The 13,779-nt window shown below is 38.4% G+C and overlaps 1 protein-coding gene across 18 annotated transcripts in view; it reads right to left on the reverse strand.

The window, feature by feature from the left end:
* The window catches only part of ABI3BP (ABI family member 3 binding protein), a 306,112-nt gene that overhangs the window by 154,288 nt on the left and 138,045 nt on the right, over nucleotides 1–13,779 (reverse strand). For all 18 annotated transcript variants that reach the window (XM_055414325.2, XM_088836638.1, XM_055414393.2 and 15 more), the window contains exons 7-9: nucleotides 6,464–6,512; nucleotides 5,459–5,530; nucleotides 4,830–4,922 (exon numbers count right to left, since the gene is read on the reverse strand). In XM_055414325.2, coding sequence (XP_055270300.2) covers nucleotides 4,830–4,922; nucleotides 5,459–5,530; nucleotides 6,464–6,512 — 214 coding nt within the window. The remainder of the gene's footprint in view (nucleotides 1–4,829; nucleotides 4,923–5,458; nucleotides 5,531–6,463; nucleotides 6,513–13,779) is intronic.

The following is a 13,779-nucleotide window of genomic DNA, read 5'->3' on the forward strand; positions in this document are numbered from 1 at the left end:
AGGAAACTTCTAAAATTCAGGTATTCTTCAACAAAAGTCCAATTCTGTGCCAGAGTTGCCCAATGATTAAGATATTCTCCATTTCAAAAAATGCATGTAGGATTAACTCGATTCATCTATTTGGCACACTGAATCAATGACCTACTTACAATATTTTGAAAGTCTAGTGGCATGAAAGGATTCATTTTTCTTTGAGATACGCTGATCATGTCACCTTGAACTGATTATAATCAGATGGGATTTTAAGTCTTAAGGCTATAAGGAACTCCTTGGGTTTCTCAACTTTGGCACTACTGACATTTGTGACTGTATATTTTCTTTTTATTATTATTATGGGAGCCTTTCATGTAAAATGTAGGATATTCAACAGTAGTTCTGGGCTTTAGGCACTGGATTCCACAGCTGTGACAGCCAAAATGTCTCTCCTATGCTTAGCCGCTCAGTGTCTGACTCTCTGCAACCCCAAGGACTATAGCCCACCAGGTTCCTCTGTCCATGGAATTTTCCAGGCAAGAATACCAGAGTGGGTTGCCATTTCCTCCCCCAGGGGATCTTCCCAACCCAGGGAACAAACCCATGTCTCTTGCATCTACTGCATTGGCAGGTAGATTCTTTACCCACTACACCACCTGGGAATATCATATTTCTAAATATGGGACTTGAGACATAAGAGAAATTGGTTGAAGGGAAAGATACTTGAATGGAGACTCTTTATGAGTCCTATCAAGCCCTGAGTATTCACCCGCATTATGCATGTACAAGGGCTTCCCTGGTGGCTCAGAGGTTAATGCGTCTGCCTCCAATGCGGGAGACCCGGGTTCGATCCCTGGGTCGGGAAGATCCGCTGGAGAAGGAAATGGTAACCCACTCCAGTATTCTTGCCTGGAGAATCCCATGGATGGAGAAGCCTGGTAGGCTACAATCCATGGGGTCGCAAAGAGTCGGACACGACTGAGCGACTGAACAGAACAAAACAGAACAGATGTATGTACAACCAGTCCTGGCAACAGCAGAGTAAAAATGCCATGAGAGCATGGCCTAAAACCCAGGAAATTCCTTTTACTCTCTGATTCTTCTGTATGTCTCTTCAACACAGTTGTTTCCTTTCATTCTTGGCAAGCTAAGTCTTGGCTTTGACAAACCGTTTTTATGTCCCTGGGAAGTTTGTATATCACTAGTTTTATTTCTCTCATTATTCAATCATGTATTCTCAGAACAAAAGCTATTAATTTCTTGATGTCCCGTGTTGGGATCTGCTGGAATGAGGATATTATTTTTAGAATTTGCCCCTCACACAGTATGACTTTTCTGAATGACAGTGATAAATAACTTCAGGAAAGTTTATTTCTCCCTCATTGGTATAAAGAAATGTTTATGCTCACTCTTCATAAAAAAAACAGTAAATGTAAAACATTATTTGTGAACATAGTCTAAGATGGTACATTTGATGGATTCATTGGACATTTTCAAACATATTGCCTATCAGTATCTTCAATGTGTCAAAAATTTGCCATGCATTAAAGATAGGTGTTTCCCTAGAAATAAATTTTAAAAGGCATTTTCTATCTGCATAGAATTTTCTCCACTAAAATCACACTTAATCCTGAATCCTTGGTGATTTGTATCAGAATAAAAAAATCAAACAACAAAGCAAACCAAAAAATCAAATGTTTAATTCTCTAAATTATAGAAAACAAAACACTGAATTGATATTAAGGTAGCAGGTGGAAATTTGCAAAAGCAAATAAAAAAATTAGGAGATAGAAATTATCAAAACTAAGAACTAAAATACCTCCCAGTTAAAAAATGACAGCAGTAGTCTGGGAAAAAATTCTGTTCATTTTCAGTCTTCTTCACAAATCCTGATTTTTGTATTTTGATGAACAGATTAGGGGCTGAATCAGTAAGAAAAGGCAACCCACTCCAGTGTTCTTGCCTGGAGAATCCCAGGGACGGCAGAGCCTGGTCGGCTGTTGTCTATGGGGTCGCACAGAGTCGGACACGACTGAAGCAACTTAGCAGTAGCAGCAGTAAGAAATCAGTCAGCTCCTTCCTTTTCTTTTCCTTCTAAACAAATCTTTCCCAGGCACAGGGCTAAGTACATAGGCTCTCAGCAGAGAACTGGTTAGTGCAAGAGTCCTGAGCTCTGGTTATAAACACAGGCTCACTGAGGGAATTTATTTTGGAATCCTCTTGGCTTTAGCACAGTATAAGTCTGATGTACAAATTAAAGAAAGGAAGCCTAGAATTGCTTGTCTACATTCTTGTAAGTTACTCATCATAAGACTAACAGATGTGAATTTTTTACAGTAAAAATGTAAGGACTGCACAAAATCATAAAGATATATTGGCAAATATATTTACATCTTAATAAAATGGTGATGCATTAATTCTGAAAAATTTTCTAAAATTATAAGAGTAATAGTCCTCTGATTAATCTTCTCTACTCACTTAAGGCTTTGATCCTCTTTCTGCCAGGAAATTCTCAAATTATAGCTAAAGAGAACTTAAGAGTCTGCCTTTTAAAACTGTTACAGTCTGATTGCCTCACATCAAATAAGTGAATAGGTCAAACCTCTAGTGAGGGAGGAGAAATTAAGTCTGAGGTCCCTGCATGGGTAGGTACCATGTCTGTGTAAATCACCATCATGTCTCCTCCCCTGCCACTTGTAGTTCTGGCATCGAGTAATCTTTACTAAATATTTGCTGAAGAAACATTGCTGAACAGGGGCTTGGACCTGTTTCAAAATTGTAATATGTGAAGATTCAATTATAAGTGCTTGAGTTCTTAGCCAGTTTAAGGAGAATATTCTACATTTTAAAGTCTTATTCAATTTCTATTACATCATGCTATCTTCCTCCATATTTATCATATGTGGCCCAGGACATTTACCAGGGACACATTTTCCAGAGACTTCACAGGTTCTCAAATTGTGGTTTCCAGACCAGCAGCATCAGTATCACCTGGGTACTAGGCAGAAATGCAAATTCTCAGGCGTTACCCCAGAAACAACTAAATCATTGGTCTGAATTCCCTCTATAGCAGAGGATCTCAATCTTGATGAAGTATGGTGAGTCCCAGCAGTGTAACAAATCCATCAGCGCTTCTCATGTTTCATCAGGGTTGAGATCCTCTGCTATAGAGAGAATTCAGACCAATGTGATACTCAAATGCAGCAAGTAGCTTAGCCTACTGGCCACTCCAAATATTTCCTGGGTGCCGTTTTCTTCCCCAAATTGTTGTTTTATGTTTTTTAAACAATAAAATCATATCAGTTTTTTTTCTGTGTGTCTGTGTGTTAAGTCATATGAGTTGTGTTCAACTCTTTGCAACTCTATGGACTATAGCCCACCTATGGGGCTCCTCTGTCCTTGGGATTCTCCAGGAAAATATATTGGAGTGAGTTGTCATGCCCTTTACCAGGGGATCTTCCCAACCCAGGGGTCGAACCTGCATCTTTTACATCGCCTGCATTGACAGGCAGGTTCTTTACCAATAGTGCCACCTGGGAAACCCTCAAGTTCTTTCTAGAAGTAGGAAACAGTATCAATCTCAAGTAAATAATAATTCAAACAAACCTGACCTTTACCTCAGTTCCCACTGAAAATATCTAGCGGTCCCTTGATAGTACAGTATGATAAGTATATTTTAAAATATATAAATATATATTTTATAATATATAAATGTGTATATTTTGGATAATTTGATCAATATTCACTCTTCTTTCAAAAATATAAAATAACTATTTCCCTATAGAATGTGATTTATTTGAATACCTTCAACACTCCACCCTGTCTACTCTTTACTTCTTTTTCCAAATTTTTTTATTATAGTAAAAGATACATAACAAAATTATTAACTATTTTTCAAGTATACAGTTCAACAGTATTAAATACATGTGCAATGTTGTACAAACATTACCACCATCCATGTCCAGAACTCTCCTTATCTTGTAACACTGAAACTCTGCACCATTAAACATTAATTCCTCATTCTTCTCCTCCAGTCTCTGGAAGCCACCATTCTACTCTCTGTCTCTATGAATCTGTCTACTCTAGGTATCTCAAATAAGCGGAATAACAGTCTTTTGTGACTTCTTATCACTTAGCATCATATTCTCAAGGTCCATTTATACTACAGTAAGTGTCAGAATTTCCTTCCCTTTTAATACTGAATAATTATCCATGATGTGTATTTGTGTATATACACACATATACATACATATACACACCACATTTTGCTTATCCATTCATCCATTGATGGACACTTGAGTTGTTTCCACATTTTAGCTATTATGAATAATGCTGCTGTGAATATGAATGTACAAATATCTCTTTAAGACTGCTCCCAATCCTTTCGGTTGTATAACCAGAAGTGAAATTGCTGGTTCAGGGAGTTTGATCCTTGATGCTCAGATGGTAAAGCCTGCAATGTGGGAGACCCAGGTTCACGTTTGATCCCTGGATCAGAAAGATCCCCTGGAGAAGGAAATGACTACCCACTCCACCATTCTTGCCTGGAGAATTCTATGGACAGAGAAGCCTGGCGGGTTACTGTCCATGGGGTCTCAAAGAGTCAGACACAACTGAGTGACTAACACTTTCACTTTCTTCCACGGTGATTTAATTTTTAATTTTCTGAGGAATGGACGTACCGTTCTCCACAGCAGCTGTACAGTCTTTTATTCCCATCCACATGCACATGCTTGTCCCTCACTTTTCCCTTCGAGATCTCCAAAGGGCTCATTTGCTAGATCCCTTGGACATCCTAGGAATATCAGTGCTGGTACTGTCACTGCAAAGTTCACAGATAAATCTTGGTCGCTTACCTAATTGTGTCTTGATTGCCTCTGAAATCTCGAACATTATGGAAGTGGGAAGTTTTACAGTGGTTTCATTAAGGCCTGGGATAACAAGGTGGACTGCAAGAAAACAGATGTAATAAAAGAAATGCATCCTGACACAAAGCTCAGAGCGTTGGAACCATGACGCTTAGAGCTTATTTTGCTTAGTCAATTTCAACCCAAACTTTAAAAATCTGGGAAAAAATATGACAGTAAATTTTAAACATAATCTTTTTTCATATTCAGAACTGGATAACCAACATATTGTGACTTAATCCACAGACTCAAAAATTGTAGAATGGCTCCTTAAGATTAAAAACACCATTACTAATAATAACTTTTAAAAGAGTTATTCAATATGACAAAGACTCTCTCACAACAGCAACAGGTAGGCAGGTAGGAGAGGAGCCAATAGGTACATGCTAGAGTTGTTTCCCTAACACCTCTGGATCCTAGCCTGGAATGGACACAAGCCAGGATGCTAAACAATGAAAGGAAATGAACCAACATCAATTTAACAGACCTGCACACAGTACAAAATTCTATAACAGCCTTGTTATCAAAACAAGAGCCTGATTTGCTTAATGTAGGTGTAGATTTCAAGACAGACTCACCCAGTATTGTTCCACCATAGGGAGTCTTATCTGGAGATTTAGTTGAGGCCCTGTGTGTAACATTCTGAATCACTGTTGAAAGACCAAAAGATAATATTGTGAATGGAAAAAAAAATTACAGTCAAGAAGCAGAATGAAGCTAATAACATAAAGCCATCTGCACTGGAGAAATCTGATCCTTTTTTAATTAATAGAAAGGAACTCACTGGACTGGCTACACAACCAAGGAAAGGGCTGGAAGATACATCCTAACACCAATGCCTTTAAGTAGAGAAAGTGTTCCATTCTAATTAGCTAAAAATTTCCTTTCTCAGCTCCACTCCCTGCAGCCTACCCAAGTTAAATAACTTGCACAAAATGAGGCAATGACACACTCAGTAAATAAAATGAATTAAAAAATGTATATATTCAAAGCAAAGACTCTATGGATAAGTCCAATACTAACTGACCCCATTTTGAAAATACACTTGAGGCATTGTGTTTTCTTAAGATGATTTAGTATTTTAAGTGCCCAATCTCTTCTACCACAAAACTTTCTGGAAATAATTGAGTCTTTTAAATAATTTGAAAAACTGAAAATCAAAACAAAAATGACTGGATGTTGAAATAAGACATAACTCTTGAAACCTGGATTTCTTTACAGTCCTTAAAGTGAGCTCTAAATTATAGTTATCATTTCATTAATCCAAAATATCCTATTAATGAATTCCTACATCTAAATGATCTTAATCCTGAAGAAAGCCACATATATTTAATTGGTTTTCTAAAATTTAATACTTGGTAGGGTTGTCCTTTCTCCAGATGTTCAACCAATATGTCTTGCCAAGACTTGGCCTATTTGTAGAGTCAAAATTATCTGTTAACTTCTAATTTACTAGCGCAATTATTTTTCAAAAAAATAAGCATAGCTATTTTTTAAAAATATGTGCTATGTTTAATTATTTCAGTTTAAAAAGCATATTAAAATAGTTCTAAGCATATATCCAGAGTAGACATGCAAATTACCTTGCTTGATGATTGTTACTGGGATTAGCTTTCTTGGGACATATGCTGGCTGAAAAGAGAAGAAGAGATACAGCTTTTGAGTTATGGTTAACTTAAAAAAATAATTAAAAAACTGGAAGTAGTCCTTTCTTGCCTTCCGTGAAGCTCTCCATGACACTGGTTTAACGGTTGCAGGAAAGATCTTTAGTACATATATCTGCCTCTGTTTTATTGCATTCACTTGTTTTTTTCCCATAAATGTCCAAAGATTTGACAGAAGCAGTTCCTTCAAAATTCCCATTAGTTTAGATTACTTAGAAACTGTAATGGAAAGAAGTGAAATCCTCTGGATTGAATCCTAGTGTATTTTCACTTAATTTGAACCAGTGAACCAGTCAAATTGTCTTTCTATTCCCTCTGAAAAAAGGATTTTAAGCTACATATTCTTTTAAAACCAATCAGAATAGCACTGAAACATGTATATTATCATATGTAAAATAGATGACCAGTGCAGGTTCCATGCATAAAGCAGGGCATCCAAAGCCAGCGCTCTGGGACAACCCAGAGGGATGGGGTGGGGAGGGAGGGGTTTCAGGATGGGGGAGACACATGTATACCTGTGGCCGATTCATGCTGATGTATGGGAAAAACCATCACCACATTGTAAAGTAATTATCTTCCAATTAAACAAATAAATTAATTTAAAAAACCAATCAACCAACCCTACAATTGTTACAGGGTGTCCCACTGCTGCTTCAGGCACACAACCACTGTGAACTCCTGATGCTAAGCTTTTCCCTGCCCAGGAAGGCAGAACTGGGACTCAGATCCAGACATTTCTACTTCCAAAGCCTGCAGTTTTAACACTTGTATATGTATTTATGCCCAGAGGACCTCAAAATTGGAAGGGCAGATCTCAGAGGACTGTGACTTCTCCCTTCTTCCAAATTCCCTCAGATGTCCCACGGTAAGTTTGGATGTCATGGAAAGAGTGACTTGAGCTAGGGGCACGTTTAGTGTTAACCTTACAGTGGAGTCCTCACTGGGGATAGTGAGCCAAGGATAAGACAGCCAAGAGAGAGGCATGGAACAGCATGAAAGAACAGCAGGAAATATACAGAGCAGAATTAGACTGAGGTAAGCAAGCCACTCCAGTACTCTTGCCTAGAAAATCCCATGGATGGAGGAGCCTGGTGGGCTGCAGTCCGTGGGGTCGCTATGGGTCGGACACGATTGAGCGACTTCACTTTCACTTTTCACTTTCACACATTGGAGAAGGAAATGGCAACCCACTCCAGTGTTCTTGCCTGGAGAATCCCAGGGATGGGGGAACCTGGTGGGCTTCCATCTATGGGGTCACACAGAGTTGGACACGACTGAAGTGACTTAGCAGCAGCAGCAGCAGCAAAGGGGTATATGCAGAGTACATCATGAGGAACGCTGGGCTGGAAGAAGCACAAGCTGGAATCAAGATTGCTGGGAGAAATATCAATAACCTCAGATATGCAGATGACACCACCCTTATGGCAGAAAGTGAAGAGGAACTCAAAAGCCTCTTGATGAAAGTGAAAGAGGAGAGTGAAAAGGTTGGCTTGAAGCTCAACATTCAGAAAACAAAGATCATGGCATCTGGTCCCATCACTTCATGGGAAATAGATGGGGAAACAGTCTCAGACTTTATTTTTTTGGGCTCCAAGATCACTGCAGATGCTGATTGCAGTCATGAAATTAAAAGATGCTTACTCCTTGGAAGGAAAGTTATGACCAACCCAGATAGTATTAAAAAGCAGAGACATTACTTTGCCAACCAAGGTCCGTCTAGTCAAGGCTATGGTTTTTCCAGTGGTCGTGTATGGATGTGAGAGTTGGACTGTGAAGAAAGCTGATCGCCGAAGAATCGATGCTTTTGAACTGTGGTGCTGGAGAAGACTCTTGAGAGTCCCTTGGACTGCAAGGAGATCCATCCAGTCCACTCTAAAGGAGATCAATCCTGGGTGTTCATTGGAAGGACAGATGCTAAAACTGAAACTCCAATACTTTGGCCACCTCATGCGATGAGTTGACTCACTGGAAATGACTCTGATGCTGGGAGGGATTGGGGGCGGGAGGAGATGGGGACGATAGAGAATGAGATGTCTGGATGGCATCACTGACTTGATGGACATGAGTTTGAGTGTACTCCGGGAGTTGGTGATGGACAGGGAGGCCTGGCGTGCTGTGATTCATGGGGTTGCAAAGAGTCGGACACGACTGAGCAACTGAGCTGAACTGAACTGAAAGGGATAAGTAAGCATGACATTGATTTTTTGAAGCCTGGTTTAACCTGGATGCATGGTATAGATATTTCCAGTATTAGACCTGCTGACAATCCAGGATGTAGTGAATGAGATACTTAACTACACAGGTGTTTAAAGTTGTGAGCAAAGATTTGTTCACATGCTCCCATTCTGACAAATAATATGCCCATAACAAAGAAGGGCCACAATACCATGCTTACTGTTTGCTATTTTTCTTCTTGTATTAAAGTCCTTATGTTTAAAAACCACAGAAAATAAAAGTTTACTCTTAACTAATTATTTTCAAAAGAAGCATCTATATTTCTTGCATTGTATTTGGACCCAGTGCTGTAGGCCAAATGCTTGCATTGCCCCACAAACTTGTATGTTGAAATTTAATCCCCAGTGTGATGGCATTTGGAGGTGGGGCCTTTGGAAATAAATAACTCATGTGGGTGGAGCCCCAATGAATGGGATTAGTGCTCTTATGAAAGAGAACCCAGAGAACTCCCTCCACCCTTCTGCCATGTGAGATAGTTGTGAGCCAGAAGTGAGCTCTCTCCAGACATTAAATCTGCCAGTGCCTTAACACTTGACTTCCCAGGCTCCATAACTGTGAGAAATAATTTATTGTTTAAGCCATCCATCCAGTCTGCGGTATTTTTGTTATGGCAGCCCTGATGAACTAAGATACCCAGTAATTTCCTACTTAGCAATCTAGCCTAAGGAAGTAGTAGAAGATAGAGTCATCATTTTGTGTAAGAGTGTTTATTACCACAGTGTGAAACAATCTCATCATTTCAAAGCAGAAGTTTTGTTAAATAAATTATGGTTAAAATTTCTGATATTTATTTAACAAAGTGGGAAGTATGTATGTATAAATGTAAAGGATACAAATTTATATTTATGTTATAACCTAATTGTATAACAATATGTGTATAGACAAAAGACCAAAAGGAAACATATCATAGTTATTTTTTAAATGGTAGTCATTTCTTACAATCTTATATTTTGTTTTATGTACCTTTCTATATTTTCCAAGTTCCTTACAGGGGCGAATTACATTTATAACTAGGAAAAGCTATTATAACCAGCAGTCAGTTAAGCTTCTGTAGTGCATGGCTCATATACTATTGGTCAACAGGGGAATGATGTAAATATAATTTATACACAACTTTGCCCAAGCAAGGGGAGAGGATCAGCAGGAATACAAGTATAGCCATCAGTAGGAAAGAAAAGAAAATAGTTCAACTTTAACATCATACTGGCAGAGAACTTCTTGGCTTTATCATAAGAAAATTAAATAGGTGCACTTGCCCACAAGATCCTTCTTCCCCAGGCCCATGCCCCTGTCAGGTGTGTCCACCTTACCTCCACCTGTCCTGCTTCAGTGAAAGGGTTGCTATCCATAGTCTCTACCATTCCTGAGCATTTAAATCCTTGCTGCGGCAAACTCCAGTTCCAAGGGAAATGTTTGCCAGGGGAGCCACAGTACCATTCCAGGAGCTACTAATTTTTTTTGATAGAGTTGTGGCTACAGTTCCAAAGATTTTTGAATGGCTGATCCTCTTTTTGCCTCATGAGTCTTGCCATTTAGTGTATGTTTTGCAGAGTGTGAAGTGTTCAGAGGCACATCACATTATAGCAGAAACACCTATGTGTTGCTATGTCGATGGCATTATCCCAATTTGTATTTCCTTTGCTGTGGATGATTTATTTCAAGGAAGTGTTTGACAAAAAGAGATAGAAAATATTTCATTCTTGACATAATGGAACACAGTTTCTGTTCGGGTTCTTATATGAGTACAGACTAGTCTTCTATTAAGATGATGACAAGACTATATCTGTGCTGCCAGAAAATAAAGAAATCATTTAGTTGTAGAATCTGATTCTTTCTAGACCTTATAATTATTCTCTTGCCTAATTAGTAATCCCAAGATGCACCAAGACAAATGAGCGAGTACTAACTCCCTGTGAGAAGGTTTTTTTAAATTGAAATATAGTTAATTTTACAGTGTTGTGTTAGCTTCAGGTGTACAGTAAAGTGATTCACATTATATCTATAAGAGTATATATATAAACACACATATTTTTTCAGGTTATTTTCCTTTATAGATTATTATATATACTATATATAATATAGTATATTTCCTGTGCTAGAGGAATAGGAATTATTAATATATTTCCCTGTGCTAGACAGGTTCTTGTTGGTCATCTGTTTTATATAGTGGCACATGTTTGTTAAAGGCAAACTCTAATTTCTCTCCCCTCTCCTTTCCCCTTTGGTAACCATAAATTTGTGTTCTATGTCTGTAGGTCTACTTCTGTTTTGTGTATCATTTCATCTGTATCATTTTTGAGATTTCACATATAAGCGGTATCAGATGATATTTGTCTGGCTTACTGCACTTCATGTGTGTGTGCTCAGTCGTGTCTAACTTTTTGCAACCCTATGGACTGCGGCCTTGCCAGGCTCCTTGAATTTTCCTGGCAAGAATACTGGAGTGGGTTGCCATTCCCTTCCCCAGGGGCTTTTCCCAACCCAGGAATGAACCTGGATCTCTTGCATTGCAGGCCGATTCTTTACCTCTGAGACACCAGGAAAGCCCTAAGGAAATTCACTTTTACCTCTTTTCAGGGGACATTGTAGCTGAGTACCCAGTTGGTGAGATTCAACGGGAAGAGGATGCTGAAGTGGTAAAAGGCAATGTCCCTGATGGTCCACCCAGCTTCCTTTTCAGTCCTAGTTAAGGAAAACCCACTCAAATCTAGCAATGACCACAGCAGTAGTAACCAAACACTGTGGGGGACTTTAGATTCACTCTGCATTGAACTACCTTTCCCCTGATATTATTTTTAAAAAATTAAACTTAAGAAAAGTAATGATAACACCAGGATGCTATTCTTTGTGAGTTACTGTTTGCAGGTTTGTCCATTTGGTATTTTTGTGACATCAGCATATCCACTGTTGATTTAACTTTTTCATTAGGCCCCAGGGAGTGGCTAAGGGTTGCTCAAAATCAAATTTCAATGACTCAAGATCTAAACCACATGAGAAGAATTTGGGCCTGTTACACCCTGGTTTTAATTCATTTTTAGGATGTCCTGATGAAAGTTATGAAAGATACTGATTCAGTCTAACAGCTGACTAAAGGTGAACCTAACATCCTTCTTTTGACAATTGCTGCATTTCTGGTCTGCTAGGGAGGAATCAGATACCCACCTTTGGTGATACTGGTGGTGTAGATATGAAGTTTTTAAGTTTCTGCTTAGGTCAATGATTGCTAAGAATGGAAGGACATCTATGTATTCACTGCACACAGTCTTCAGGTGTGTAGGGGAGAGACCAGACTGTATGTCTCCTTATTTACTCATCTGCTGTTACACTATTTTTTTATTGGAGGCTAATTACTTTACAATATTCTATTAGTTGGTTTTGCCATACATTGACATGAATCCACCCCGGGTGTACATTTGTTCCCCATCTTGAACCCCCCCCACCTCCCTCTCCATCCCATCCCTCTGGTTCACCCCAGTGCACCAGCCCCAAGCATCCTGTCTCATGCATCGAACCGGGACTGGCGATTCATTTCACATATGATAATATACATGTTTCAATGCCATTCTCCCAAATCATCCCACCCTCGCCCTCTCCCACAGAGTCCAAAAGACTGTTCTATACACCTGTGTCTCTTTTTCTGTCTCGTATACAGGGTTATCATTATCAACTTTCTAAATTCCATATATGTGCGTTAGTATACTGTATTGGTGTTTTTCTTTCTGGCTTACTTCACTCTGTAAAAACTGATACTACTTCTCTTTTTGCCAATGATAGACATGGCCTTTTTAAAAGACAGGTGGACCTCTGATGAAAAAAAAATGGAAGGGTGAAAATAGATGTCTATTTTAGGGAATTTTGATTCTCAGGAGATTTGGATTAATTCAGTAATTAAACTTATATTTTAAAACACCTGTTAATAAATGCTATATACTTCAGAAATTCATTGTTTGGTTAGTGAACTAGTCAGATGACTAAGTTTTTTCAAACTTATTTAATAATATATTAAAGTTAGCCATCATTCCTTTATATTTTTTATATAACAAAGCTTAATGAACTTATTTACAAAACAGTCTTACAGATATGGAAAAAAAAATCTTATGGTTACCAAAGAGGAAACATGAGGGGGAGGGATAAATCAGGAGCTTGGGATTAACACACACACACTATTGTATATAATAATAGATAACCAAGGTCGTACTGTATAGCACGGGGAACTCTATTCAATATTCTGCAATAACTTACATGAGAAAAGAATCTTAAAAAGAATGAATGAGTGTATATGTATAACTGAACCACTTTGCCGTACACCTGAAACTATTAATAGCACAGCATTGTAAATCAACAATAATCCAACAAAATTTAAAAAAAAAAGACAGATAGTAGACATTAGATTTAACCTTGATAAAAACAGGGTTCTTGCTTCCCAGTATGAAGAAAATAGCCCAATTATCATCTGTTTTTTGTACATGGATCTCAAGTGATACAACTTACATAGGAAGAATCAGGGCTTTGTTTATGCATATATCTTTTCTCTCGTTTTTCTAGAGATGGGGGCAGGGGTGATATTGAAAGTATTTAACAAGCAGTATAACAAAAGCTCTAACCAGTTAGAAGAGACCCTTGCTAAGTGTCCTCTGGCATAAATGTACTGAGAGTTGCCTGCAGAACACATGCTTACATCCATGAGTTACAGTATATAATATAACAAGATGTTTAAGTTGGGGCTGTATTTGGGAGTTCCCTGGTGGTACAGTAGTTAGGGCATGGTGCTTTCACTTCATGGCCCCAGATTCAATCTCTGGTTGGAGAACTAAAGCCTACAAGCCACATGGCACAGCTGGCAGCGCAGAAGTTAAGATGGGGCTGCATTTAATATTCAAATTTTCATCTGAATATTATTTATCTCTTAAAATGGATAGCCTCGAGTTCAAATTGTTTTTTCTATTACCAATCTCTTGTCAGAAGGTGTGAAGAAATTTTTGCTGCACTTAAGTTTTAGG

Source organism: Moschus berezovskii, chromosome 1 (genome assembly GCF_049115385.1).
Source record: "Moschus berezovskii isolate FMDL1 chromosome 1, NW_MosBer_1.0, whole genome shotgun sequence".
NCBI classification, from domain to species: Eukaryota; Metazoa; Chordata; class Mammalia; order Artiodactyla; family Moschidae; genus Moschus; species Moschus berezovskii.